This window comes from Protomyctophum bolini, assembly GCF_963924005.1.
Source record: "Protomyctophum bolini genome assembly, chromosome: 21".
In the NCBI taxonomy this organism is placed as follows: Eukaryota; Metazoa; Chordata; class Actinopteri; order Myctophiformes; family Myctophidae; genus Protomyctophum; species Protomyctophum bolini.
In genome coordinates, this window is record NC_137882.1 from 12,440,756 (window position 1) to 12,467,519 (window position 26,764).

General features: G+C 43.4%; 1 protein-coding gene across 3 annotated transcripts in view; it reads left to right on the forward strand.

Moving 5' to 3' along the window:
* Positions 1-26,764, forward strand: part of pola1 (polymerase (DNA directed), alpha 1) — a 79,319-nt gene that overhangs the window by 44,468 nt on the left and 8,087 nt on the right. For all 3 annotated transcript variants that reach the window (XR_013966164.1, XM_080793985.1, XM_080793986.1), the window contains exons 34-36: positions 4,379-4,510; positions 13,912-14,028; positions 21,607-21,703. Coding sequence is in view for 2 of the 3 variants with exons in the window: in XM_080793985.1 (XP_080650111.1) it covers positions 4,379-4,510; positions 13,912-14,028; positions 21,607-21,703 (346 nt within the window). In the remaining variant the exon portion in view is untranslated. The remainder of the gene's footprint in view (positions 1-4,378; positions 4,511-13,911; positions 14,029-21,606; positions 21,704-26,764) is intronic.

A 26,764-nucleotide genomic window follows, 5' to 3' on the forward strand; every position in this document is an offset into this window, starting at 1 on the left:
CCGCCACCCCCCCCCCCCCCCCTCCCTCCCCCCACTGACATAGACTTGCAATACATTACAGGGGAGTGATGTACACTCATTGCATAACAGGGCGCTATCAACCCACATTTCAACAGATGCGTCGGTATGCCTTGTTGAGACACCATGCCAGATGAGATACCCTCTTAACACGACCCACATCATTTTAAATTAAAGTGTGTGCAATTTGCGCGTACAATACACATGAAATTGGAATAGATGAACACTTATAACGAGGCAAATAAACATGGGAAGGAAACAAAAACGTGTGACTTAAGCTGTGTTTCAAAACTACAGTGGCAGAAACTTACCGACAAAACAATTGGCATAACTTGCTGGAATGGCAATGGGAGAGACCGGTGCTGGCTGGTATTGATTTATAAGCGACGGTTTTCATTTACTTTATACTTGTGCGAGAGGTAAGCACATGATACTGTAACTTCAATCCATCGAAAGAGGACGGAGGATAAGCAAGCGTTTTTCTCATATTTTTCAGTTAGTTCTGTTTCTAGCCTAAAATATCTTATTATTCTCTCTCTCTCTCTCTCTCTCTATATATATATATTCAACATATCTTGAATGTCAAAGGTCCCTAAAAGTCTATTTTGTATTTCCTGTAAACCAACTTAATTTCCTGTAAACCCAAACATACTGCTTGATGACATGAATAGACATTCATGAATCTAAATTAGAAGACCAGGCGGTGCATTACTCATTTTAAACTTAAACGGTACATTAAACTATGTATCTGAAATTTCACCACGACTTTAACTTACATCTTAGGACAAGTCGTCTTCTTCATGTAAGTTTCACCTTTCTCTGAGCCTATTGTCAACATTGCTCTGAAGCATTTTGTCACTAACACTTTGTCGTCCCGCTATTAAGCATCTTATTAATTTAAGCATGTTGACTCTATCCAAAGTGACGGACTGTCTGTCTCTCTTTGGCCGAAACAATGCTCCGTCAAAATAACGTTATGCGTTTTCACCACAGGGAAAACATTTATTCCGCCAATATATGCCGAAAAGCTTGCCATAAACTTTCGAACACCAAATATGCCGTCACAGAAGATCAGTTCCTGTTTTCACGTGAGATGAATTTCACAATTTCCACTATATTTCCTGCAGTCTGGTTATGCGATAACGGGGTATCATTTTGCCAGCCACATTAATTAACCAGGATTTCACTTGTGGTGGTGAACCCCCACCCTGCATGAAGAAGACCGGTGTGGCTTCTCTCTTTGTCTCACACACTAGACTGCGACTGATAAGACAGTAAGTTAATTAGGGTAGTGAGCATGTTCTAACATTTCAGTGAGAGGGGAGGACAGGCGGTCCTTGACTCCACTGCTGACACTGAGCCAGAAGAAGGAGGGAGAGGATGATGATGTACTGGATGCCCATTAGCTAGAGAGGCCTTGTAAAAAGTGTACAAGGGGGGAAAAGTGTTCTTTTCATCTAATATTTGTCCTAATGGAGAAGTTAATCACTACTAGTTATTCCCTATTGATTATTCACCTATAATAACAGGCACCCAGTGCGTTAACGCAAACGACCCCGGAGAAGCCGGCGGCAGCCCCGGGAAGAGTACTCTTTTCTTTGTGAAGGGCAGGGTGCCCTGGAATGGGTTCGCCCGCGGTTCGCCTGTGCGGTCCCAGTGGTTAAATGTGTTATTGTGAAAGGTATAAATTAACAGATGATGCATTGGATATTAAAAACTAAGACATCTCAAAGTATAACGCAGCAGGGAACAAGACCCCAACACATGCTAAGATGCTTAAATGTGTGGGGCGTGTCCAGAGTCGACATTTCATGAGAGAAAGATGAAAACACACACACAACCCGAAAACTAAACGTTTTATTGAACACTTGAGTTTTATTCATTCAAGTGGTCAGATAAGAGACTTCAGCCTTTCTCGGGGGAGGGTGAGTATTGTTATCAGAGTGAAGTTTGGAATGAAACCAGGATTATGGAGGAGGAGAGCTGGACAGAGGAGGAAGGACACAGCGTAGAGAAGGGAGGTAGACTTCTTTCAAATGAAGGAAAGCGAAAGGAAGAAGAGAGAGAGTGTGTGTGCTGCAGTTGTGTGTATTTATGTCTGTAATAATTTGTGTGTGTTGTTTCAGTGGATATTGTGGAAGTAGTTCTGAAAATGGGTCCTTGGAGGGGTTAATATATTGGAACCAAAGGGCTTGTAGAACAATAGCTTGTAGAACTTCTATTTTCAGGGTATTTCATTTTATCACAGGTCTCTTATGGGGTGAGAAGTAAGTACTACCTTAAGTGACTGGAAACCTAGGACATTCCCTTTTTACACAAAAATGAACAACGCCAAAATAATCTCCCAGGGGCTCGTACAGTGTGAATAAGTGCCTGTCTGAAGTCTTTCATTCTCCTGTCAATGCTTCAACTACATTTAGGGGAGAGTGATCACAATGACAGTATTTTTTACTGCATTAACTGGAGGGAGTGGAGGTCTAGCTGTCAAATAGAACATTTGGGTGGGAGTGGGTCATGTTGACCTGCCTTCTCTTGCCCACATGTGACCCCTGACCACAATCAATTGCTTATAGATGGTATATATTTTTAAGGTATATAACAGCATATACTGCTGTTGAATAAAGGGAAGTTCTGTAGTATGGTGTTCGGTATATGACAGTCAAGCAAGCATATATTTTTCAAATGGCTCTCATCTTGAGAAAGTCGACTCATTTAAATATCTTGGAGTTTGGCAAGACCCAGAGCTTACAGTATGGTTGCCTGAGCTCACTATCGTTTTATTAATTGCTTTTCATTTGATGTTAGAAAAATAATCTCTCAAGTGTTACTTCTTATTATAGATTACGCAGATGTTGTGTATCAGAACACCACAGAACATCTCATCTTAAGCCTCTTAATGTCTTGTATAACTCCCTGTGCAGGTTTGTCTCAAAACTGCCCCATGTACAACTCGCTTAATTGGTTGCAGCCTAAATCAAGAAGGCAATACATTGGTTTCTTTTCATTTATAAATGTATTTATTTTAGGTGCCCTTCTTACTTAAAGCAGTATTTGGCCCAGTCTACTTATCAACTACAATATCCTTATTTTAAAATACCAATCTCTCTATATATCTCTTTTTTTTCTTTTTTTATAAACTTTGAAAAACAAAAAATGGTGGCATTAACGGCTTCTTTTAATAAACCCCACAAGTATAATGTAGAATAAATACATTGAATTTTCACCCCAAAGAAAGACAACAGAAAACAAAACAAACAAACCTTAAATACAGGATCAATAAGAGTTGAAAAATAAAAGGCAGACAAAACAACAGTACAAGACATCCGACAAACAATTACAAAGTACATGATACATCCATATTCCGCATTACATCACAGCAGTCCAACCACAGTAGACTTTCAAGAAATACCTCTAATGTGGTTGGACAAAGGCCCATCTGATTGGATGTCTCTTAGATCTATTTCCTTCATTCACATCTTGACTCACCTTGTGCATGGCTCTATACTGACATGTACCAGCAAGGACATACACTGTGCATGGTTCTAAACTGACATGTACCTTAAGGACATACACTGTGCATGGTTCTAAACTGACATGTACCTTAAGGACATACACTGTGCATGGTTCTAAACTGACATGTACCTTAAGGACATACACTGTGCATGGTTCTAAACTGACATGTACAGTACCAGCAAAGACATACACTGATGTATTTGCACTGTCCCCTTCTTTCCTCTGTTGCTCAACCCACTTTGACCTGAGATCAGATTCCAAAAATGTCTTCTACATCCTGACAGTTTTCTGAAAAAGCTATGTTTCTATGTCAGTCGTTCTTCGATTTTTCAAAAATAGCAGACCTACAAGCTCATAGCCCGCCACTCGGTGGCACGATATGAGCTTGTAGATCTGCTATTTTTCAATAGTGTGTGTGTGTGTGTATTTTCTGTATCTGTGCACTGTATGTTTCTATGTATTTTGTGCATGTTTTATGGGTCCCCATTGAAAATGAGATGCTGCATCTCAAGGGGCTATCCCTTCAATACAAATCTAAATCTGTTATCCCACAACGCCAATTGTGGAAGTTTGGCATAGGACTAAAACAGCCGTCTGACCCATTTGAGCCCATGAGTTTGACAGGTTTAAGTCATCTCAACTTGGATTTGTAGTGCAAATGACATTAACAAGTGCGAACGCAGGTTTGGGCTAACATTCCCCCGATGGCAGTAGATGTCGATTGAATAAAATATTATGTGATTTATTTTCATTAAGGGCTCTTGTTGAACCGGAACCGGGTAAAGTTAGCATGTTCGTTGAAATTGTGCATGTCGCCAACTAAACTCCATCATGAACTGTGTTTCAGGGCCTGAAGATTGAGCCCAGTCTGATGAGATGCTGCCATGTCCCCTGTGGGGCACGCCCCATCGACTACCCCGTCAACATCTGCAACAAACTGCTACTCCACGTCCGGCAACACATCAAGAAATACTACAGTGTGAGTATGCTTGGCCCTCTGCTTATGCAAGTGTTCTCTGTCTACTTAGTGCAGCACCCATTATCATAGTACTTGGAGGCCAGTCTAGGTCAGTGGTTCTCAGTGCTGGCAGATTTGTCTGGTTTCCAGGCTAGATCCTCCAGGTTATTGTGCAACATTGTTTTCTCACTCAACAGTAAACAAACCAACATACAGTATTGATTGATTGATTTATTAACAGTTTGCAGAATTACAGTACATTTCAAGTACAACTCGATACAAAGAAAACTGTTAACTGTGAGTGGACGACACCATAAAGCATTACACTTGTTTACATTAGAATTTCTAGTCCTAGTTACGTTGCAGCGCACTATGGGAAGAAGGTAATTGCGGGAGTTGACTCCACATGTAGTAACGGATGGGTTATTAGTTATTTTTGCATCTGCCGCTTTAGATGACCTGAGATGACTTGATTGATTGATTGAAAAACAAATGATGTAGCAGCCGCTGCCTATATGTATCGGGTCTGGATCGCATGTTGGTGAACTCTTGCCGTGTGTGATCTTCGGCGCGGGGCGGAGGGGGTCCGCGGTAGTATGCGTGGTAGTCCACTGTCCGCGAGTACAGTCACTGAGTCTGTTACCCATTAAATCCTTACTCTTAAATCAGCGTGTCTGCTCGGCGCTCCGCTGTTTTTGTGTGTGTGGGACACGTGTGTGTGTGTGTGGGGGGGGTGGCTTACAGGCGTGCGTGTGTGTGCATGCAATCAAAAGCCAATGCGAAGTTGCGAACAGTCTAATCGTTTTACTTAGGCAAAAAACAACTATTGTCAAACAACAATGTTGATGTAACTAAGAGATTCGCTGAGAGAGATATAGTTTATATACAGAGATTTAGAAGGAATAAGCAAAATGGTGAGGCGACTATTCTTCCTTGCGTGAAGATGTTTCTCTGCGGACTCGGAGAGAGGGAGATCAGATTGCAGGCTCGCAGTAGGCAAAAGGGGAGGGGCTGAGAGCTAGTGACGGGTGAGCACATGTTGGCTCTGATTGGCTAGTGGCCACAACTTTTATGTTCACATCTTTTCATTGGCTTGTGTTCACATCTTTTCATTGGCTTGTGTTCACAACTTTTGTTCACAACTTTTGTTCACAACTTTTCGCCACGTGACAACTTTACAATTGTTATAATAGATAGGGCCCACCAGGGGCACGGTGGCACAGTTGGTAGTGCTGTCGCCTCACAGCTAGAAGGTCCTGGGTTCGATTCCCACTGGGGACGCTGTGGGCACTGGCGGCGTGTTCCCTCCTCTGCGTCATCAGTGCCCATACTCGAGGCGGGGGTTGGCGAAAGGGCCTTTCTGTGTGGAGTTTGCATGTTCTCCCCATGTCCCCTAGGGTAGATACCCTCACAAAAACATGAAGTAATCCTGGTCTCTAAAACTACCTGCCCCTGGCCAGCCGGGGCGCCTGATGGAGGGGAAAGGAACTGGTCGGAATAACGTGTCCCTTCCACGCGCTACGTCTGGCCGGGGAAATTCCCCCCTGTCAGGTGAAAAGAACCAGCTTGGACTCCTCATGCATAGAAGGAGGCATGAGGTCAGTCCGCTGCCCCCCCAGGTTGGCAGAGGAAGTGTAGTGCCCAGGATTACATTAGATAATTGGCACTGGGTGAAAAGAAAACTGGGTTACAAAATCGTGGGATAATAATTTAGTAAAACAAAAAAAACAATAGGGCCCACCATTTTCAATTCATCAAAACATTTAGAGACTTACGAATATACACAACTATAATATAGTCAAAACAGTAAATCATCATAGAGGAGGTAAAAAGGGAAAATAAACTTATACAGTGAGGGGGGAAAGGGGTGGGTGGGGGATTCAGATTTTACAGGGGCCAGATTCGAATTGCCGCCGTCCGTAGGTGCCCTTTGAGAGCAGTTTTGAAGGAGTCAAGGGATTCTCATTCGCTTAATGATGTTGGTAGGGCGTTCCACATTTTGGTGGCATAGGAGCGAAATTAATTGAGTCCCTTGTTTGTGCTAAATCTGGGTTGCACATGGTTAAGTGCGTACAGAGTATCTTCAAATTTCCAAAGTTCAACATTTTTAACCCCAAATTGTCAAATACTAGATATTTTGAGCCGCTATGTGTCCCTCACATCTAGTAACCTCTCTCCGCCTCTGTCTCCCTCCCCCTCTATCTCCTCTCTCCCCTCTCTGACATCCGACGTTCTTTGTAGGAGTGACTTTAATTATTTTATTGAGCTTTGATTCATTTTCATCCCGTGCGTAACTTGGACATGAGCGGGACTGAAATGGTGTATGAATATGGACTATGTGCACCAGCCGCAGTACCGTTGGCAGTCCATGTAGGGTGATAAACCCTAGGGTCCCTTTTCTGGGCATATGATAATACAGGGCTTGACACTGAGGTCTCGGAGGCAAGTACAGGTCATGTTCTACTTACCCAAAGGTCACGCCCACTTGCCCGAAAAGTAAATAGTCCATTATAAAATGATGATAGCTAAAAGTTGCACTTATAGAACTAATTCATGTTAAATGTAATCAATAACTGCAGAGTGGCTGATTTTAAAAAGGTAGCATTGATTGTTCTTCATAAACTCCACTTGCCCGGACATATTTACTCGGGCAACCGTTAGTGTCAACCCCTTAATAGGTGGGAAATTGACAAAAAAATATATATATATAATAAAAATGGATGAACATTTGGTAAAAACAGGCACACATAGCCAATGTGAAATAGCCAATCTACACATTCTCAACACATGAGCTTGGGGAGATCTACTTCCGCCATTGACGTACAAAGTATCATAGGATGTAAGTGGTTAAACTGCATTCCAGTGTTGTCTTGCATCAGCCAGATACCTTGTGTGTGGCAGGACCCATTATCTCTATCACGACGGTGCTTTGCAACACCTTGGTCTCCAGTGAGTGGAATGCTCTGTTGGTCTCAAAGGCTGGCCAAGAAAGTGTGTGTGTGTGTGCTTGGAGAGGGGGTGTGCGTAACTCTCCCACAGTGCTGAACAGAAATCAATTAGTGCAGTGAATATGTGGGGAGCAAGCCCCCCGCAACCCCTTTGTCACGACGTGTGAAACAGCTGCTACGCGTGAGACAGCTGAATGTGTACACCCCGCGATGCACATACACACACACACACAGCATTGAAGGCTGAGCTACAGTACACACACACACGCACGCACACACACACACAGAGGGGCGACGAAGAGGGCTAATATTGTGTAATTAAGGATGCCTTTCAGGCAGAGGGAGAGTTCAAATAGAGCTATTTGTCTGGTCAGAGAGAGTGAAAGCTCCACACCTCTGTGTGTGTGTGTGTGTGTGTGTGTGTGTGTGTGTGTGTGTGTGTGTGTGTGTGTGTGTGCGCTAGCTCTCTCCAGCCAGGACCACCAGGGACATTAATCATTAGTGAAATTACCTCCTGTCTTGAACCCCCCCCCCACACACACACACACACACACACACACAATTCACACACACCCCACTATCAATAAATCTGCACCCAGAGACTGTACAAACACTTGTTCCCCATCACATTTCTTCTGTTTTATTGCTCTATCTCTCTGGTCATCCTGCACTCCGCTGGTCCCACTGTCTTTGACAAAATGACATTTATCTGTGTCTGTGGTCCCCCTCACCCCCTTTTTTCTCCTTATCCCCATCTAAACACGGTTGCCATGGCATTTAACAAATTATTGCAATTACCCTCGTCTTGTGGGTCGCCCCTGGAGATGGGCTGAGGGGCAGGGGAAGAAAGGTGCAGGGAGGGTGGGCGAGAAGAGAGAGGGAAAGTGAATGAGGACTGGAGAAGGTGATAATCCTTTTTTGAACAAAAGGTCAAATTGTTGAATAGAGATGCTTTGATTAAGCAGAGGATGTACAAAGTGGACCTGTGTGTGGTGTGTGTGTGTGTGTGTGTGTGTGTCCTATTCAGTATAGACCTGGGAGTGTTGATTATTGAAAGACAAAGCCAGCTACAGCTTCTGTGTGAGGCGTGTCCTCAACCCACCTCCCGTTTGTGTGTGTGACTGTGTGTGTGCGTGCGTGCGTCTGTGCCACTGTGTGTGTGCCACTGTGTGTGGCAGGTGGATTCCATCAGTTTAAGAGTCATGTCAGAAGAGCGTCTCCTGTGTCCAAACGTCAACCCCAGCCGACCCTTAACCACAAACATTTCCTTTGAGGGAACTGGGGTTAAGAATAGATAAAAGGGCATGTTGTATAGGTCAGGTGTTGAGTGGATAGTCTTAATGTAGAGACCGAAGCATTTAGCATATCAGTAGCGGGAGCTTTGATCCATCATTGACCTTACTGCCAGTAGTTTATGAGTGTAACATTCTAAACAGCTGCATCATGCCATCATTTCTTTAACCACTTAAACACTGGTCTCAGTGAGGAGGATACGCCTTGTAACTGCACTTGGGCCACTTTTTTCCCCCATCTACTTCTACACCAATTCTCTATGCCAAAAATAGGCGATTTACAAACTCGGACCGCTTGGAGATCGGTTATTTTTGGGGAAATGTCCCCCCAGAGTAGGAATGCTGATGTTCAAGTGGTCATTTGGCTGCTTCCCTGAGATATGCAGAGAAATGGTACTGTAAATGAAGGTAAAACGAAATGTTGTCCATTACGCCAATACGCATACAAGATACACATTTTATCAATAACGGAACAGTTGTACACAGAAGTGTTTGTGTTTGTGTGTGTGTGTATGCCAGAGGGGACAGTTCTCTTTAAAAATAGGTTCATAGACGAGTGGAATAAGGGGCCAGAGCGGGAGATAGAGGTATACATTTAGATGGAGTATGTTTGATGGCGGTCCTCCTGTCATGACCTGGTCTTGCCTCTGTTTGGTTAAATTACGTGGAACTCATTTGACGTCTGCATTCATTGAGTCAGGTATCCGCTGCTATAATTATGCAATTATGAGCTCTTTATATTCCTTTACCTACAACCGTCTCCACCGTACCAACCCCCTGCCAAGCTCCACTCGCGCTAAATGCCTCAAATTAGATCTCTTTCTCTCTCTCGCCCTCCTAGTGGGTGTCTTGTGTTTTTCATATTTTCTTTCATTCCCTTTCTCAGTTTCACTAAAATGTGTGTGTGTGTGTGTGTGTGTGTGTGTGTGTGTGTGTGTGTGTGCGTGTGGCGATATACAACGTGTGTCTTTTCATCTAGATTGAACTATTGTGTCGTTGCAGTGATGCACGGTACATTCACTTCATTACTGACCTTGAATACATTTTGTTGTATGTCTCCAGAGTCTGCAGACAATTCATTTAGTCAGGATACCAATTCTATCCATATCAAGAGAGAGAACCCCACAGAGATCATTTATCAGCTTCAATTTACATAGTGTTCCACTTTTCGACTGCCATTCTTTTAATGGATTTCTTTTTAAATCACACTTCCAATTCCACTTATTTATCCTGTATTCTATAGGAGTTCTCTCTCCTGCATAGATACAATTGGTATCCTGACCAGAACATGCATGTTTCTGTTTAGTCATCAGCTGGAGAGACTGGGAGATCCTTAGTTACTTAACAAGCACTTTATAGCAATGCAAAGCACGTATTTTCATTTCATATTTTCAAGCACACACAAACCTCATGTTTCTCTATATCAGTGGTTCTCAAACTATTTCATGTCAAGGACCCCCAGAATTATATGTAATTGGCCCCCGAACCCCAATCTCAAAATATGTTGTTCCGCGCTACAACCATGAGTGCTGCGCTACAAGCTTGTAGGTGAGGTCTGCTATTTTTCAATAGCTAAAGTATAACAATGCTTACAACACCAAAAGGGGTTCCCGTCCAGAATGGGTTAATCTATCCTTGGATGTTTCATGAGTTCTTGTGATGTGTCTGTCTTGTGCTTGCGTGGTCCACATACTAGATGAATCCATGTGATGCACAAGGTGTGTGTGTGTGTGTGTGTGTGTGTGTGTGTGTGTGTGTGTGTGTGTGTGTGTGTGTGTGTGTGTGTGTGTGTGTGTGTGTGTGTGTGTGTGTGTGTGTGTGTGTGTGTGTGTGTGTGTGTGTGTGTGTGCGCCACACGTTTCTGGAACCTATGGGAACAGCAGTGTGTGCCAAGGCTTGTGTCAAACAATCAGGTTAATAACCTTGTAATGATATCACACACACACACACACACACACACACACACACACACACACACACATGTATTACTATACTTGTGAAGATGTCAACATTTTAGGATAGTGTTTTCTTTTTTATTGCACATTTGCCTTCTTTAACACTGAAGCCGAAAAGGCAGATCTATACGCTCACGATGCGTATAGTGACCTTGTGGATTGGCTATTTTTGGTGCACAACACTACCAGCCCACAACTACCGTATGTAAAAGTCAGTCATAACTCCCTCCTCTAAATGTGACCTCTAAATGTGTAATCCCGGCCTGTTTCCTAATTGTAAGCTTACTCTTTTTTTTGGTATTATCATGAAAACATCTATTTCTCTTGAGAGGACCAGGAAAATGGTCCCCACGATGTCTGTCTCAATTCTACTGTACTTGTGGGGACACTTTGCATGATCATACACGCACGCACGCACGCACACACACCTTATCAGCTACCTCTAGCTGTGTCTTTATCAGTGTCAATGGAGCAATCTCATTTCCCATGATGCTCTGCTTGCTTTTTGCCAAAGTGGCATCGCTGTTCAGATAATTAGTCCTGGCGTTGTGATTTCTGGGTAAAGCTGTGAACTGTGGGACTCTATAATTGAATTGGGACCTACAGTAGGTGTGTGTTTGTTTTTCATTTAGAGGTGTGTGTGTGTGTGTGTGTGTGTGTGTGTGTGTGTGTGTGTGTGTGTGAGAGAGAGAGTCAGTCATGTATTTGTGGCCCAGTGCTTCAACTGGTTTTATTCCCACAAGAGACCTTTTTTAAAATGAATCACATAACCTAACGCACTGAGGATCCATCTCCTTAAAAGTCCAATTTTACTTGCTTTTCTGACGGGCAGCGATTTGACGTGGCTAGTAATTCACTTTGGTTGAGAAGTGAGCATCTAGATTGGAGACAATCTGAATTGTGGAGTGCAATCCTGTGTGATCGTTTCACACACACGCCTGCCAGCCATTAAGTGGTCAAATGGGTGAGCCGCGTGCATTCTCAGAAGAAAAAGTGTGAGAACTACTGATTTAGAAGGCATTTATCGAACCACGGTCTTAATGGGTTAATTAAGCCAGTCACAGAGGAAACTGCGTTGGCAGGAGAACAGGTGCGGTTGTGATGTCAGAGTTTAGTGTGAGGGACACATTGATGGACGGACGGACGGACAGACAGACAAGATGACGCAAATCAGTTGGTTTGGGGTGGATCTCAAGCCCAGTCATTAGTTGGGTATTAACTCCCCCTTCCCCCCCTCTAAGCCCCCCCTAAGTAATGACGGGGCATACAGGCAGAGATGAATGAAGGCAGATTGAGTAGGCGTGGGGGGGGGGGGGGGTGTTTAAACCACTGCACCTGCCCAAGGCCACTAACTCACTACAGGGGGTCCTAACCACTGCCGCTTTCGCTGCCCCTTGCTCTGCTTGTATGGGAAGTGCAACACACTGCTGTGGAACACATAGAGAGAGGGATACTTTTTGAGTGGTGCAACCACTCCCTTACGGAGCTACGTCTGTGTGTGGGTGGCTGGGTGGGTGCATGGTTGTTTTTCATCGCCTGTGCGCAACCAACACACGCAAACACACACGCATATATTAACCGTATATATGGTGATTTTGGGTGTGCCAGTACAGTGACAGTACAGTACAGTAGAGGGTACAGTAGAGGGACCCCCACACGGTAACTCTGTCATTTCTCAGCCGTTTGGGACGCGGGGCGGCTCGCCGCAATCGGGCTGGCACCCTGGCAGGGCTTGACGCTTAGCATTTTTCCAAGTAGCACGTGTGCTCCTAAGTTGAAAAATCTAGCACGATGAAAATATTGTGTTTTTCTTTAATAAAGTCAATGAGGAGGCATTTCAAAGTCACTGGCTCCACCATTATAACCACTGGCCCAGGACATTCATCAGGTGTTGATCGCCATAATAAATAAAAGTAACATATTTGGTAAAAAATCTTTCCGTAAAATAAAAGACCCTAAAGTAAACGAGCAAAACTAACTTCTGCCTATTCCATATCATGTGTAAATCAGTTCATTTTATAACTACTACACCTAAACTACATTTCTATAAAGCAAATGTGATTCTACGATGCAGCTTGATGATCACATATTAACTCTTTTTTTCAATTATAAAGTGCTGTTGTTAAAAGTATGTCATCACTCTCAAGCATACATTACTTAGGCTACATTACATTTGTAAAAAATAATAATAATGAGGATTATCCTACCTATTGTGAGAAATGAGAATGTTCAGTTTTCAATAACAACATTTACATCCTAATGCATCCTAATCCTAATGCAGTACATTACAACTTTAGAATATATATTCAAAAAGCTTTATTTGTTACTGACTGACTGACAGATTAAGCAGCAAAATATTGTTGGGACTCCACATATTTTTACTTGAGGACTTGTTTTAGACGAGCATATAACGTCAGAGCTGAGAAGTATAATTGTCACTGTTTATTTAACTCTGGATACTGAAAGTGTATGGGACTTGTGTGACGAGCGCGTAGAACAGAGGTAACTATGGGTAGAACGTAACGGCGGTTATAAATCACAGATGATTAGTTGATTCTTTGAAAACTGGCCGAGTGACGAGCATTTTTATGACCTAATGAGTTTATGGTGCGTTCGTAAAACAGCGCACCGGAGCGTACTCGCCTATTAGTTTGCATTGCACAGTCACTCTCCCCCTCACAGTCGGAGGGAAAAGCAACCAGTGCCGATAGGCCGTTACCACTCTGAGTGTGTGTGAAGAGTCTGAAAGCAACGTTAGCATATGTAGCAGTATTCCTTTTCGGGTTTATGATCCGGTCGGGAGCGGATGGTATCGCTACGTCATGTTGTAGTCATTGTTTGTAGTCATCAGGCAGGAACCATCAATCTGGAACTTCCTCTTCCCTCAAACCGATTTTTCTCAATAAAAGCCGCAGGCTACAAGAGCTTTTATTGTTATTCTTCCGGTTTGATGGAAAGGAAGTTCCAGATTATGGTTCCTGCCTGATGACTACAAAACAATGACTACAACTTTACGTAACGAAGCTCACAAAACGTTGCAATATTATAATAATCTGTGACTACTTAAAAGGTAAGTTAATACGAAGAAAGTTATGTTTTATCTTGCAGTCAATGCATTAACAGTGTGCGATACGAAGGAAAATGTTGATGTACATGTTTGTTTGTCTCTGTTTCACTCTCGATTAGCCTCGCTCACCCCTTCCTCTCTCTCTCTCCGTCTCTCGTAGGGCTGGTTGGTGTGTGAGGACCCAGCATGCCAGAACCGGATCAGACGTCTGCCCATTTCCTTCTCTCGCCACGGGCCCATCTGCCCCGCCTGCACCAGGGCCACCCTCAGACCAGAGGTGACACACACACACACACACACACACACACACACACACAGGCCACCACGAAGGTAAGGTTGTATTCAAATGCAACTGGTGAATGAATATATATACCGCACAAAGACACATTATGAAATTAAGGCAAGAGGTAAAGTAAACACTCGCACAGACATGAACAAAACACAATTTTAACTAATAATGTGAGTTTTGTCCAGGTGATGGTGCTCTGGAGCCAGTTTATTCCATGTGAGCTGATTAATATCATGTTACACCACATGCACAACAGTACGGGTGATAAAGTGAGACTCCGTCTCGTGTGTGTGTCTGTCTGTCGGTCGGTCGGTAGTTTAGTAACTGTCTGCGTTTGATAGAAACCTTTATGAGCACTTTGTTATCCAGACCACTGGATTTAAAAGAAATACTCTTCTTTCAATTGAACATTTTTCTTTCCTCTCTCACTCCCTCTCCTCTCTCCATTTAGACATTAACTGGCACCCCTTAGCTGTCCTCATTTTTCTCCCTCACCCATTTCCCTGTCTCCCTTTCTTTCTCTCTTTCTGCATTGGCTGTGTGTCTGGCATGTGGCGACAGGTTGTAAACCTTGGGAACGATTTCTGCTGTCACCATTGTCTGTTGGCAGAATTTAACTCTGTGCCTGTTTGCCCCTTCCTCGCTCCCCTGCCTCCTCTATCCACTTGTTTCACTAGTTGTGTTTGACCTTCATTACTCAATACAATATAGTCTATATGAAATGCCTAATGTGTTGAGTGCCACAACGTGCACTGACATTTACATTTTAGCCATTTAACGTGGCTTGTTATCAAGAGCATCCGTTCATCAACGTAAGTGCAGCAGGAAATTAACCTTTAGATTTTTGTCTCAGCCAATAGTCCAGATAGCCACATGTGACCACTCTCTGACACACAGTCGTTCTTCGATTTTTCAAAAATAGCAGATCTACAACCCACCGAGTGCGCTATGAGCTTGTAGATCTGCTATTTTTCAATAGCTAAAGCATAACAATGACAACACCAAAATGGGTTCCCGCCCAAAATGGGTTAAGCACCAGAACTCCCTATATGATTTAATATCTGTATTTGCGTCTGTTATATTTATTATTTATCACAAAGCCTCAACAATGATTTGGAGTCGGGAGGTACATATATATTTTTAAGTCTTAAGTGTTTTATTGTGTTCAAATTAAATTAAAGGCATCCAAACTGTATGTACCTGTGTGGAAAAAAGCTGCACACTCAATAATAATTGGGATATAGCCTCCAGGCTGTAGCGGAAGATGAATGCGAGCATTCCCGACTTTACGATCTCCCCGAGCCGTGCTCGTTCTCTCAGTTCCCTCCCGTGCTCGGACGCAACGCGACACAATTACTTTCGCCGTGGGCGTGCTGAGAACTGTCGATCTACAAGCTCACGACGCACTGCAATGCGATGCGCCGTCGGCTTGTAGATCGGCTATTCTCGGCGTATGACATCAACGCGCAGCCCGACTAAATCAGGCATATCTCATCCCTTCATGCCCCCCCCCAACCCACCCCCTCTCTCTCCATGGACAGATTCAGAGTGTGATCTGATCTCCATGTAATGGGAGAGTAATAGGCACTCTGCCTTGATTGGTTGGTAATTTGGGGGAGTTATGCACAGGTGCAAATGTGCAATTGTAATATTTTCAGTAAATTAAATTTCATTCTCTCGCTCTCTCGCCCCCTCCGTCTCTCTCGCTCTCTCTCTCGTCCTCTCTCTCACCCCTCTGTCTCTCTCTCTCTCGTCCTCTCTCTCCGCCCTCCTGTCTCTCACTATTTTATCTCATCAGCGCTTATCTCAAATAGGCTGTGATTTTTTTCTCTCTCAAAATACCTCTATATCTCAAATAACGTGTCTCCCTCTGACTGACTTATTTCTCTCTTTTTTCCTCCTTTTCTTACAACCTCATCCTTCTCTCTTTTGTCTTTAGCGTAGCTTTGCTGTGTCTTTCGCTCTCTCTCTCTCTCTCTCTCTCTCTCTCGCACACACACACACACACTCCCTCCCTCGCTCTTCCCTTTTTCTCCATACTCCCAGCGTCTCTTTTTCTCTCATTTTTTTATTGACGTTCGCTCAGGCGCCCCATTAGAGCTCCCTTTTTCCCTCTAGTGGAAATTGCAGCATGTTAATTTTCACACAAATTACGGCAATAGCAGGTATCTCTATTTGATACATTATAGCGGGAGCAATCAGAGATAATTGAGTGCCTTTCAGACGGAGCTGGCTGCATTCACCGCCGGCTCAAAGCTGCCCCATTATCCCCTAATCGCTCTTTAAACATGGAATTTTGCTGAACAAAAATTTCTTGTCATAATTTTGCTTAAGTGTATTTGGAAATCACAGTCCTTTGAGCGAGCATAATTGAAATCAAATCCCTTTCACTGGAGCTGACATTTCTACATTTCCCCCCAATTGAAATTAATTTCAAAAATTGAGCATGAATATCTTCAAATAGCAGGCAATTATGCCTTTCAATGGGGAGAAATTACGGGTTCTGAATTGTAGGAGGCTTTGCGGGTGCCAGTTAAATGCCTTTGTTTCCCACCATGTTTGCCTAGTAAAGATTTCCATATATTGACTCATTACAGTGCCTTGTGAAGCCGATCACCGTGTAGTCTGCGAAAACCGACAATAATGCTTGTTACACCTAAAACGCTAAAGTTTGTGCAGTGCTTACGTTTGTGTGCTTGCAGGCATGTGTTTATCTCACCCTCTGTCTCTGCAGCTGTGGTGTGTGTGTGTGTGCGTGCGTTGGACTCCAAGCCATACTATATTGGCTAGCTGGCACTAAGCAGTCACACGACAGTGGTTATAAATTCAATCAAGTCAACCCAGGATTTTTCAATGTAGCTACCTGTATGCATGGCTGTGTATTCACATAAAAGGCCAGGGAGTTGTTTGCATCATACGTAGGAACAATGGCAAACCTGAACAAACTCACTGGGCATCAGAGCAGCATACTTAGTACTTACAATAAAAATGAAGAGCAATGTATCATATTATGAAATAAAATATGAAGAATTTTAAACGTAATGTACAGGCTAAAAGCAACACATTTGCAGCTGCTTAATGCAGGAAGGATTGCTGGCAAAAAACGCTGACTGTATCAAGGCTCAGGTTCAAGGCTATCATATACGGTCACTAAATGGAGATTATGTTAGAGCAGTCTTCTGTGGTTTTCAACTATTTTCATATCAAGGTCCATTACTGCATTTGAGCCAAGGACCACCATTTGCCACAATTCCATGTTGTATTGATGCGGCAGAGAGATCTACAATCTCTAATTGTGTAGACATGTTTTAAACTAAGTAATGCAGATGTTTAACAATAATCTAACTTGAGAGCAAAAAAATTAACCAAATTGACCCGTATGGGTCCATTTGGATTCATCTTACACTCCCAAGAGTTAAAGATCTATAAAGGTCCATTTGGTTACCAACTCTCCACTTGGAACCCCCTCAACGCCTACTGGTGGTCCCCAGACCACTGGTTGAGGACCCCTGGGTTAGAGGTTAAAAGTTAGACTATTATTTATGTTCTATCTTAGATGCTTTTGTGCATCAATCATTCTCTGTTATAAAATGATGTGGGTGCACACAATAGCACAGTCAGCACAAACAGTCAAACTATTTGACTGCGAGGAAGATCCGTTTCTTCTTTTCTTTAGATTGTGGAATAGTTGTTACGCGAGACACCCTACACAAAGAACACAAAGCCCTGTACGGCGTCCTGGTCTTGTTGTGCTGGAATGGATTGGCACCGCGGAGGATTCCTCCTAACCCCTGGTCTCCGTGATTGTGCGCAGGAACTTTACCCCTGTGCACAACCTGAAAATGAAATCATTAGTCGGGGATGATGAAACAATTAGTTTGGTATTAATGAGAGCTTTAACCCATTTAGGCCTGCCATCGAAATTAAAAAAATGTCTTCTATATCATGAAGGTTTTCTGAAATACCTATGTTTCTATATCAGTGGTGCTCAATATTTCATCTCGAGGACCCCAAAAATGATATGTAATTGGCCCCCATCTGAAAATATGTAGTTCCAGGGACCTCCCCAGAAGCAAAGATTTGAGTTAAAAACGTTAGCTCTGAAAGAATATAAATATATATAGAGTGCCACGCTATGTAGATCTGCTATTTTTCAATAGCTAAAGTATAACAAAACACCAAAAGGGGTTCCCGTCATAAATGGGTTAAGCTGCGCTCCTCACTTGCCGTGTGTCTAACCTGATCTATGATATACTCATGTATATATATTTATGAGTTGCAGGCTAGACTATATAAAGCCAAACAAATTCCATAGATGATTTAGAATGCATTGCATGATGATAGACGGTAAGCCAGCCACGTTATGACATTGCCGTAAAGGAGGTCGTTGTGTTCACATCAGTCAACATGTGGATTTACACGATTTAATTCTAAACCTTGATGATATTAGAACCCATTACAATTGTATAAAACATCCATTTGAGCTGTGTGTATGTATGTGTATTGTGTAGTCTTGTCTGTGAGATGCGGTGAAGTTGTTTTGAAGACTTTTGGAAAGTCTAGGTTTGTGTGAACCGTGCCAGGCTGTTTCATGCCTCCGCTCTGTGCTTTGGTATTCTTTATCTCCTTCCTTTTCTTCTTGATTTCATTCAATTTATCACTGCTCTCTCTCTCTGTGTCTTTCACTCTGTTGCGTCATTGTCTGCTTCTTCTATGTCTCAGCGCAAAAAACACATTTACACATGCACTTGTCGTTCTCTCTTTGGCCGATAAGACCCAACAGATGTGTGCGTGTTGCTAGGGTGTGCATGGTGCTGTAGTGTGTGTGTGTGTGTGTGTGTGTGTGTGTGGGGTGTGTGGTGCTGTAGTGGGAGCCAGTCAGGGGAGAGGGAGGGGGTAAGAGAGCAAAGGGCCTACTTGGTGGGGGCTGGTGGGGTCCTCCGCTCCCAGCAGAGAGGCAATTTCACAGCTGGTTTGCGCCTTTAGGCAGTCAGGCTGAAAATGCTGCAGATTTGTGGTGCAAATTGAAATGGTGTCAGTGATGAACAAAGCCCTGAGCCGAATGACGAGTTTGTGTGTGTGTGTGTGTGTGTGTGTGTGTGTGTGTGTGTGTGTGTGTGTGTGTGTGGCTCCAAATTCAATAACGACCCGTAACATCTTAGCCACGCCTTTCTGACACCTGTCAGTCAATCTCCATGTGGTCAGTGGCCCGCCTACATTCAATATGACATCGTTTGAATGGCTGTGCATGTGCCGAGTGTGTGTTACGACTCACCGTTTGGCAAATCGATAAATTGAGGCCGAAAATCGACATGTCGATCCATTTATTTTTTGAGAACGCAACTATACATTCCTTTAAGCAACACAACTTCTGCAGCTGCACCCATATGTTTAGCCCAATAATAAAAAAGTACTTTATTACCGGTATGTAAACGACGACACTATAGGAGCAGCGCTATCGGCTGTGCTATGCTATCGCCGATAGCCGGCTATGTCCCAACTCTCAACTTGAGTTACCGGTATTGTACATTTCCCATAATAGCCTATAGCCACTATAATGTTTTACTTAATATGCTACTGACTGTATTCTTATTGGAAAAAGATACTCTTATAGAAAGGCTATTATTTTACTAATTTGTATAATATAATATATAATATAATATAACCAATTAGTATAATTTGGTATAGCCGTTGCATACATTTTATTTGTATGCTACTGTCGTGAAAGTTTATAATAGTTCGAAGTTTCAACACCAAAGTACCGGTAGTAGTTGTGAATTAGCAAACTGGACATTTAGACTGAATGTTTCCTTTATCCTCGCGTTGGGCTTCTGTAAGCGCAGGTCCGTTGTACATCACGTTCCACAGCAGTCTGCCCTGACTTCTGTGTGTGCTTACTGCGTCTGGAACGGTGTGGGCTAGTCCCTCCCTCCTATCCCCTCTCTGGGGCGAAACGGGGTAGTAAAAACGGGGTGATTGTGTGACTGTTTACTGCCTGTGTGAGTTGTGAACCTGGGCTATGGAAAGCTCAGCTGCAGCTCATGACACGAGCACACGACCAGCGCCTTCAGTGTTGCTAAGATGCCAAGATCTCATGTGGGATCTATTCTCCAACCACAAGCATGGCGATGATGTGTCGAGCGGTGCCGCCGACTGTGTCCGTTAGCAGTAGCAGCACCGGAGTGTCACACACACCTCTCCCATTGTATTACATTTGGAAAACGGCAACGTTTATAACGTTGTAGAACAAGCATTAGAAAATAAAATAATAGTAATTAAAAAATACTATTTTTTTACTTCTATCTTTTGAGTCGCGATGCGCATGAGTCGAAAATTGAGTTGATTTCCGACTTATTTTCACATCCCTTGTTGGGAGGAAGTATGTTACGCATGCGTTATCTATGCCAGCCCAGCAAGTTCAACCTTGGCTAGCGTAACCGAGGCTCCGCAATTGGGGATGTGCATGGTTTGGTTGTTGGCCTGGCATCACATCCAGTGGTCAACAGCTGTGTGTGCCAGTTGGGTAACTATAGAAAGCCATCACTGTTCAAATCAGTCTCATTAGATTCTCTCAATTATGCAGCAGCGTTTTAATCAAATTGACAGCCTCTGCTGTTCGCAAGCCTCTCTCACAATGGCTTATCACAACAAACTATTATGAGGGAGGGTATTTCAGGCCCGATCCTCTTTATTTCTCTCTCTGTTCTGACACTGTATTCTCTCTCTCTCTCTCTCTTCTCCCCTCTGTCTACCTCTGGCTGCCTGTCGTCATGTGGATCCTGTTAATTGCAGTGGAGATTAACAAGGCGAGCAAATTTGTTTTCTGGCATTTATTATGTCAGACAGAGGAAGGGAGCCGGGTTCATGGATGAGTTACGGATATGTGTGTGTGGGGGGGGGGGTTGGGCAGACATATGAGATTAGCATACCAAGCCAAACGACTATCTTACTCTGTTTCGTAAAGGAGGGGAGAGATTGAATTGCCGACAATGTCTGTTCCGCGGTATGTTGGTCGGTAAAAAAATGTTTTCATTTTTGAGTGGTGCAACCACTCCTATAGACTACTATGTGTGTCCCTGGGTCTGTATCCTGGCTGGCTGGCTGTGTCCGAGCACGAAAGCTGGCTGGCTGTGTCCGAGCACGAAAATAACTTTTGGTTGGTTTTCACAACCAAGTATCACTATTGAGCAGCCGAACACACACACTCACACATATTAACTGTATATATGATGATTTGGGGTGTTGCAGTACAGTACAGTAGAGGGACCCCCACATGGTAACTGTCATTTCTCTAACCATTTCGGAGTGTTACAGCTAAACACACCTGATGATGTTGATGGGGAAGAGTCATTCCTTACCAAGGTACCAATGTCTTAGGGAAGCTATTATACAACTTGGTTACAAATGTAAACTGCTTGGGTTCACACTTGGAAGCCTCGGTTATGTTATGTACATCTGTTGTGAAAGGCCTGCAGATTGCAAGAATGCCCAAGCCGAGAGCTAAGTCATTGGCTAAAGTGTGTGTGTGTGTGTGTGTGTGTGTGTGTGTGTGTGTTTTCTCCACAGTACTCTGAGAAGGCCCTGTACAACCAGCTGTGTTTCTACAGGTTCATATTCGACTGGGACTATGCAGTGACCAAAGTACAGCAGATGGACGAGAAAAGTAAGATGTGCACACACAATAACACACTCTTAAGGCCTGGACATAGTCCGTTTTCACTTAAGTTGGGGTGAGATAACGCAATGCAATACACTCCGTCCGTTACGTTGCCATGCATAGTGCATCCAGTGCTTATGTATCCTTATGTGAACGTGAATTTCAGTACAACAATTCCACCACTAGTTGGCGGTTGAAAGACTTTCTAGTAGTGGCTCTCCCACAATGCAACGCTGCATTTTCAGGAAGTGAATCTGGTCATTTTTTTGCCCCCGTTGTTGCAACTTGCAAGTGATGATGCCAGGGCTCGACAGTGCGACTAGGTAGTCTCATTTGCTACTAAAAATAGAACAGTGCGAGTTGTAAAATTCAGTTTGTAGCACCTGTGCTACTACAGAATTTGACCGTTCAATAAATGTTTTATGTTGTTTGTGCTGCACTTGAATGCAGGCAGCACCACTGCACTAACCAATGGCATCAGCTGAAAATAAAATCCCGAATCCCGATATCCCATGAAAGACGTACAGAGTAGACTGAAAGACAGAGCAGCATGCTTGCTCCGCTGTCTCTCTTTGTGGCCAGTGGCCACTGACTGCTCGCTCCCGCATACATGAGCATGCATGCATGGCTCTCAGTCTGTTATGCTACGTTGGCTACATATGCTAACGTTGCTTTCAGACTCTTCACACACACACACGAGTGGTATCGGCCTATCGGCACTCGTTGCTTTTCCCTCTGACTGTGAGGGGGAGAGCGCACTGTGCAATGCAAACTAATAGGCGAGTGCGCTCCGGTGTGCTGTTTTACGAACGCACCATAAACTCATTAGGTCATAAAAATGCTCGTCACTTGGCCAGTTTTCAAAGAATCAACTAATCATCTGTGATTTATAACCACCGTTACGTTCTACCCATAGAGTTACCTCTGTTCTACGTGCTCGTTGCACAAGTCCCATACACTTTCAGTAACCAGAGTTAAATAAACCGTGACCATTCTTCTTCTCAGCTGTGACGTTATATGCCTGTCTAAAACAAGTAAATATCTGTGGAACTAGTCCCAACAATATTTAGCTGCTTGTTAATCTGACATTACATAGTCGGCGTTGCAGCCTTAGCCATCCTTTGCTATCAAGTCCATTCACTGCCTTTTTCATTATTGCATTTCACTTTGTGATAAACAATAAAAAGCAAGTCTTTTGCACACCTACGAAGGCAACAGGTGCGTAGGTAAAGACCAGACGAGGACCCCAGCGCACTGAAAAGAAATAAATCCTGCACACGGTCTTCAAATGCAAGAAAATGATTTAATGGGAATTCAACAACATTTTGGTCTGTTAGACCTTCATCAGTTTATCTTAAGCCTTAACACAGTGCGGGAGTACTTTGTGTTAAACGCCATATAATGACATTGTTCCTTGTACTACACTTTTGTGTTTTCAAAATCAAGCCTATAGGATGGATACTGCAATAGACATTGAAATTGCATTATGAACAACTGCTCCTAGTGCACAAATATATCCCGCCCTTCACAACATAGCATTAGCAATCAGTGGCTTAACTTGCGCCTTTTACACACACTGCACTTTACACACCGCACACACACACGCAGAGAACAAGCGAGTGGACCATGGGCATTGGGCTGGGTGCGATGTGGTTAAGGATATTCAGCCCCTCGAGTCGACAGCCCTAATTTAGAAGAGGGGTTCAATCACACAAATACAGAATGCAAAATTCTCCAATCACCGAAAGGAAGAAAGAGCCTCTCCATCTCTCCTCCCGTTTACCCCTGGCTTCTCCAAACCTTCTCCTTTCAGTCTCCCTACAGCTCGTTCTCTCTCGCCTCGCCTCTAGGACAGGCACTCGTTGGGTTGGTGTTGATTGAAAACGCGCTTTACGTTTGGGGAAATGATAGGGCACGCTGACGAAGGACAGCCCTGCTCCCATAATGGGACATGGAGCGTATATCCCCCCCCCCCCACCCCACCCCGTCCTGCCCCCTCCTTGGAACCAAATAGATACTACTCCAGGGCTCCGAGCGCGCTCCGAAGGCATCTGCCGCAAGGCCACTTTAACCACAGTCCTCCCTGATTGATGTCACTTGATTAGAAAGGGTCCGCCGGGCTGAGTGATTTATTTATTTGATTAAATATTTATGTTATGTATGAATGTACCTCAGAGTAGCGGGAGTCACAGGCCCGAACAGAAAAGAGGTAAATATAACATGTAATCAACAGAATGACCACTCACAAGAGCTGAAATAGGGGTAGCTGCTAACATTATTATTATTATTATAGGCTTGATTGGATTTATTTATTTTTCAATCTTTTCCTTGGATGCAGGAAATGATCGTCAATCAATTCTTGACGTGCCCCTTTTTTTTCAAGCCAGCCGCCAACTATGTGTCATAGTTGACACATTATGTATGTTGAACCTCAGCGCTACTGACCACTTCAGCGCTCGGCTGCCGGTCAGATGGGTGGTCCGCATGCAATTTCAGAGCACGTTTTATTTGAATCAATCTATAGTCTTCTGGCTTGGATCAATGGAACTATATAGGCTACTTGAAGTTGCTATTTATCTGTATCACAATCAATGAAAAATCTTTTTTCCAGATTTTTTTATAAAAGGAAAATACCATGATATTTTTCTTTGCATAAAATACATTGTTATATTATCAATACAATCTTAGTGTTTTTCCAATTGTAAACTCTGCCAGGCCTGGCTGAGACTATGTTTTCGCACCTGACCCTCCGTGTGTTCGTCCATCCGTCTGAACCATAGAGTATAAAGAAGGATAGAAACACTGAACTGGCCCAAAGCTCAAATCTGTCTGATTTTTCATAATATGGCATCCTGATTGGCTAAGATTGGCATCTAAAGTTTGCAGGAGTGGCTCGTTTTTAACAAAATTCCTTGAATGCATTGTCCGATTTCAGTGAAATTTTGCACACTTACAGTATTCCCACTAATAAGCCGTGGAAGAAATGCCACCCTTTTCACATTTGCCAATTATATTGCCACCAGCAGGCTGATTTTTAGCAAAACATATATTTCATCATTCCTCATTGGCTAAGATTGGCATCTGAAGTTTGCATGTCTGTGCAATAACTTCAACTTCTACAGAGTCCACTCACCTCTATAATAATTGAATTCTGAACATTTCTGGCCTACAATAACCTACCTGACCTGGCGGAGACCTGTGTTCCCAGGAGCACTTTTTCTAGTTAATACTGCCTCTGCTTGGGCTGCATCCAAGTTCTCACTGGCTTGGACTATAATTGTGTTTGCCTTGTGAGTCACTTTATGTACTCGCACAGAAGCACTTCATTGTCTGTATGTAGGACACACAGGAATTGGTTCTGCTTAAGGTGCCACATGAAACTGTACAATGTGCAAATCACTGACAGTCAACTTCAATGGAAGCACAGTATTTCATTCTGGGCTTGCTCCAGCGAGCGCACTAAAAAAGCTTTGTTATAGACCAACTTTGAATCAATTCTTGGTAGCCGGTGTAAAGACTAGAGTCATATGCACCACTTTCTTGATATTAGTAAGGACTCGAGCAGCATCATTATGAATCAACTTCAATTGTCTGGTCTAATTTGTTTAGGGAGACCTGTAAAGACACCGTTACAGTAGACACACACACAAGTATGCTACGAACCCCAAGTTTGTACAATGGTGGAACATACATGAAAGCACACACACACGCTGGTATTAAAGTATAGGTTTAAGGTGTTATCCCTTGGACCTGGGGCAGTAATACCCCATATTACTGCATTATACACCCATGACTCCAGGAGCCAAACTGCTCAGATTACAGAGAGGAGAACATACAATCCTATAGTGTGTGTGTGTGTGTGTGTGTGTGTGTGTGTGTGTGTGTGTGTGTGTGTGTGTGTGTGTGTGTGTGTGTGTGTGTGTGTGTGTGTGTGTGTGTGTGTGTGTGTGTGTGTGTGTGTGTGTGTGTGTGTGTGTGTGTGTGTGTGTGTGTGTGTGTGTGTGTGTGTGTGTGTCCTGTCCACTCACTATAACTCATCCTGCACACAAAACTGTATCAAGTGTCGACTATATTAAAAGTGGTGGGTGACGTTCCTTTAAATCGCTGGTGGCACAAAGTAAGACATACTATGATGTAGTTACCAGAGGCGAAAATGGCTCTAACAACGCTGGTGTTAAGCAGTGCATTAATACAGTTACTGCACTGCGCTACAGAAGGTAGAAAACAGAACGTATACTGAATATGCATTAGTTGTGTTGTACGCATGAGGACTCGCCACAAATGAAGCGCTGTTTGAGTGAGAAAAAAAAGGGCAGCTTTAATTGAGTCTACATTGAACAAAATCTCATGATTATACTTAATGTGCACATGCACACTGCAGTCCAGTGGTGCATCATTGTAGTGTGTGCTTTTTCTTCATGTAAATTGTATTATGACTGATTGCCATGACTGAGTAAAACAGCAAGGTAATTTCATCCGCTGCAGGAGATGGCTAATAGAACACACATGGAGGCATTATTATCACACAATGATCAAACATATACTGTCCATTCCTTAGCCATACATCCTGGATCAATGCCTCCAAATTATTTCATGTCTGTTCTCTATCCTCGCACAGCTTTCTTTTCCTCTCTCCCTCCCTCCATTCTTCAATCTTTCGGCTGCCTTTCTTTTCTCTTTTCTCCTCTACTGACTTCCTGTTGCCCCCCCCCCCCCCCCCGATGGTTCCAGATTACAGTCTTTGAGTATGGGCAGTATGACAATGACTGCATGAGTGAGCAATAATGTAATTTTGCTGCATTGATAAAAGATGAATTGTCCTTGAGCCGCGCTTTCCTAATGATCCATTTACCGACCGATTCCCTAACACCTCTCTCTCTCTCTCTCTCTCTCTCTCTCTCCATCCGCTCTGCCTGTCCTCCTTTCCTCTTCCACCATGTCTGTATCTCTCTTCTCGTCGTCGTCGTCGTCCCCCCCCCCCTCGCTTCCTGCCGTGCCAATACAAAGCGAGGTGGTGGAGAAATCTGCGGGTGCGATTGTCAAATCAATTATTCATTCTGTGCAATT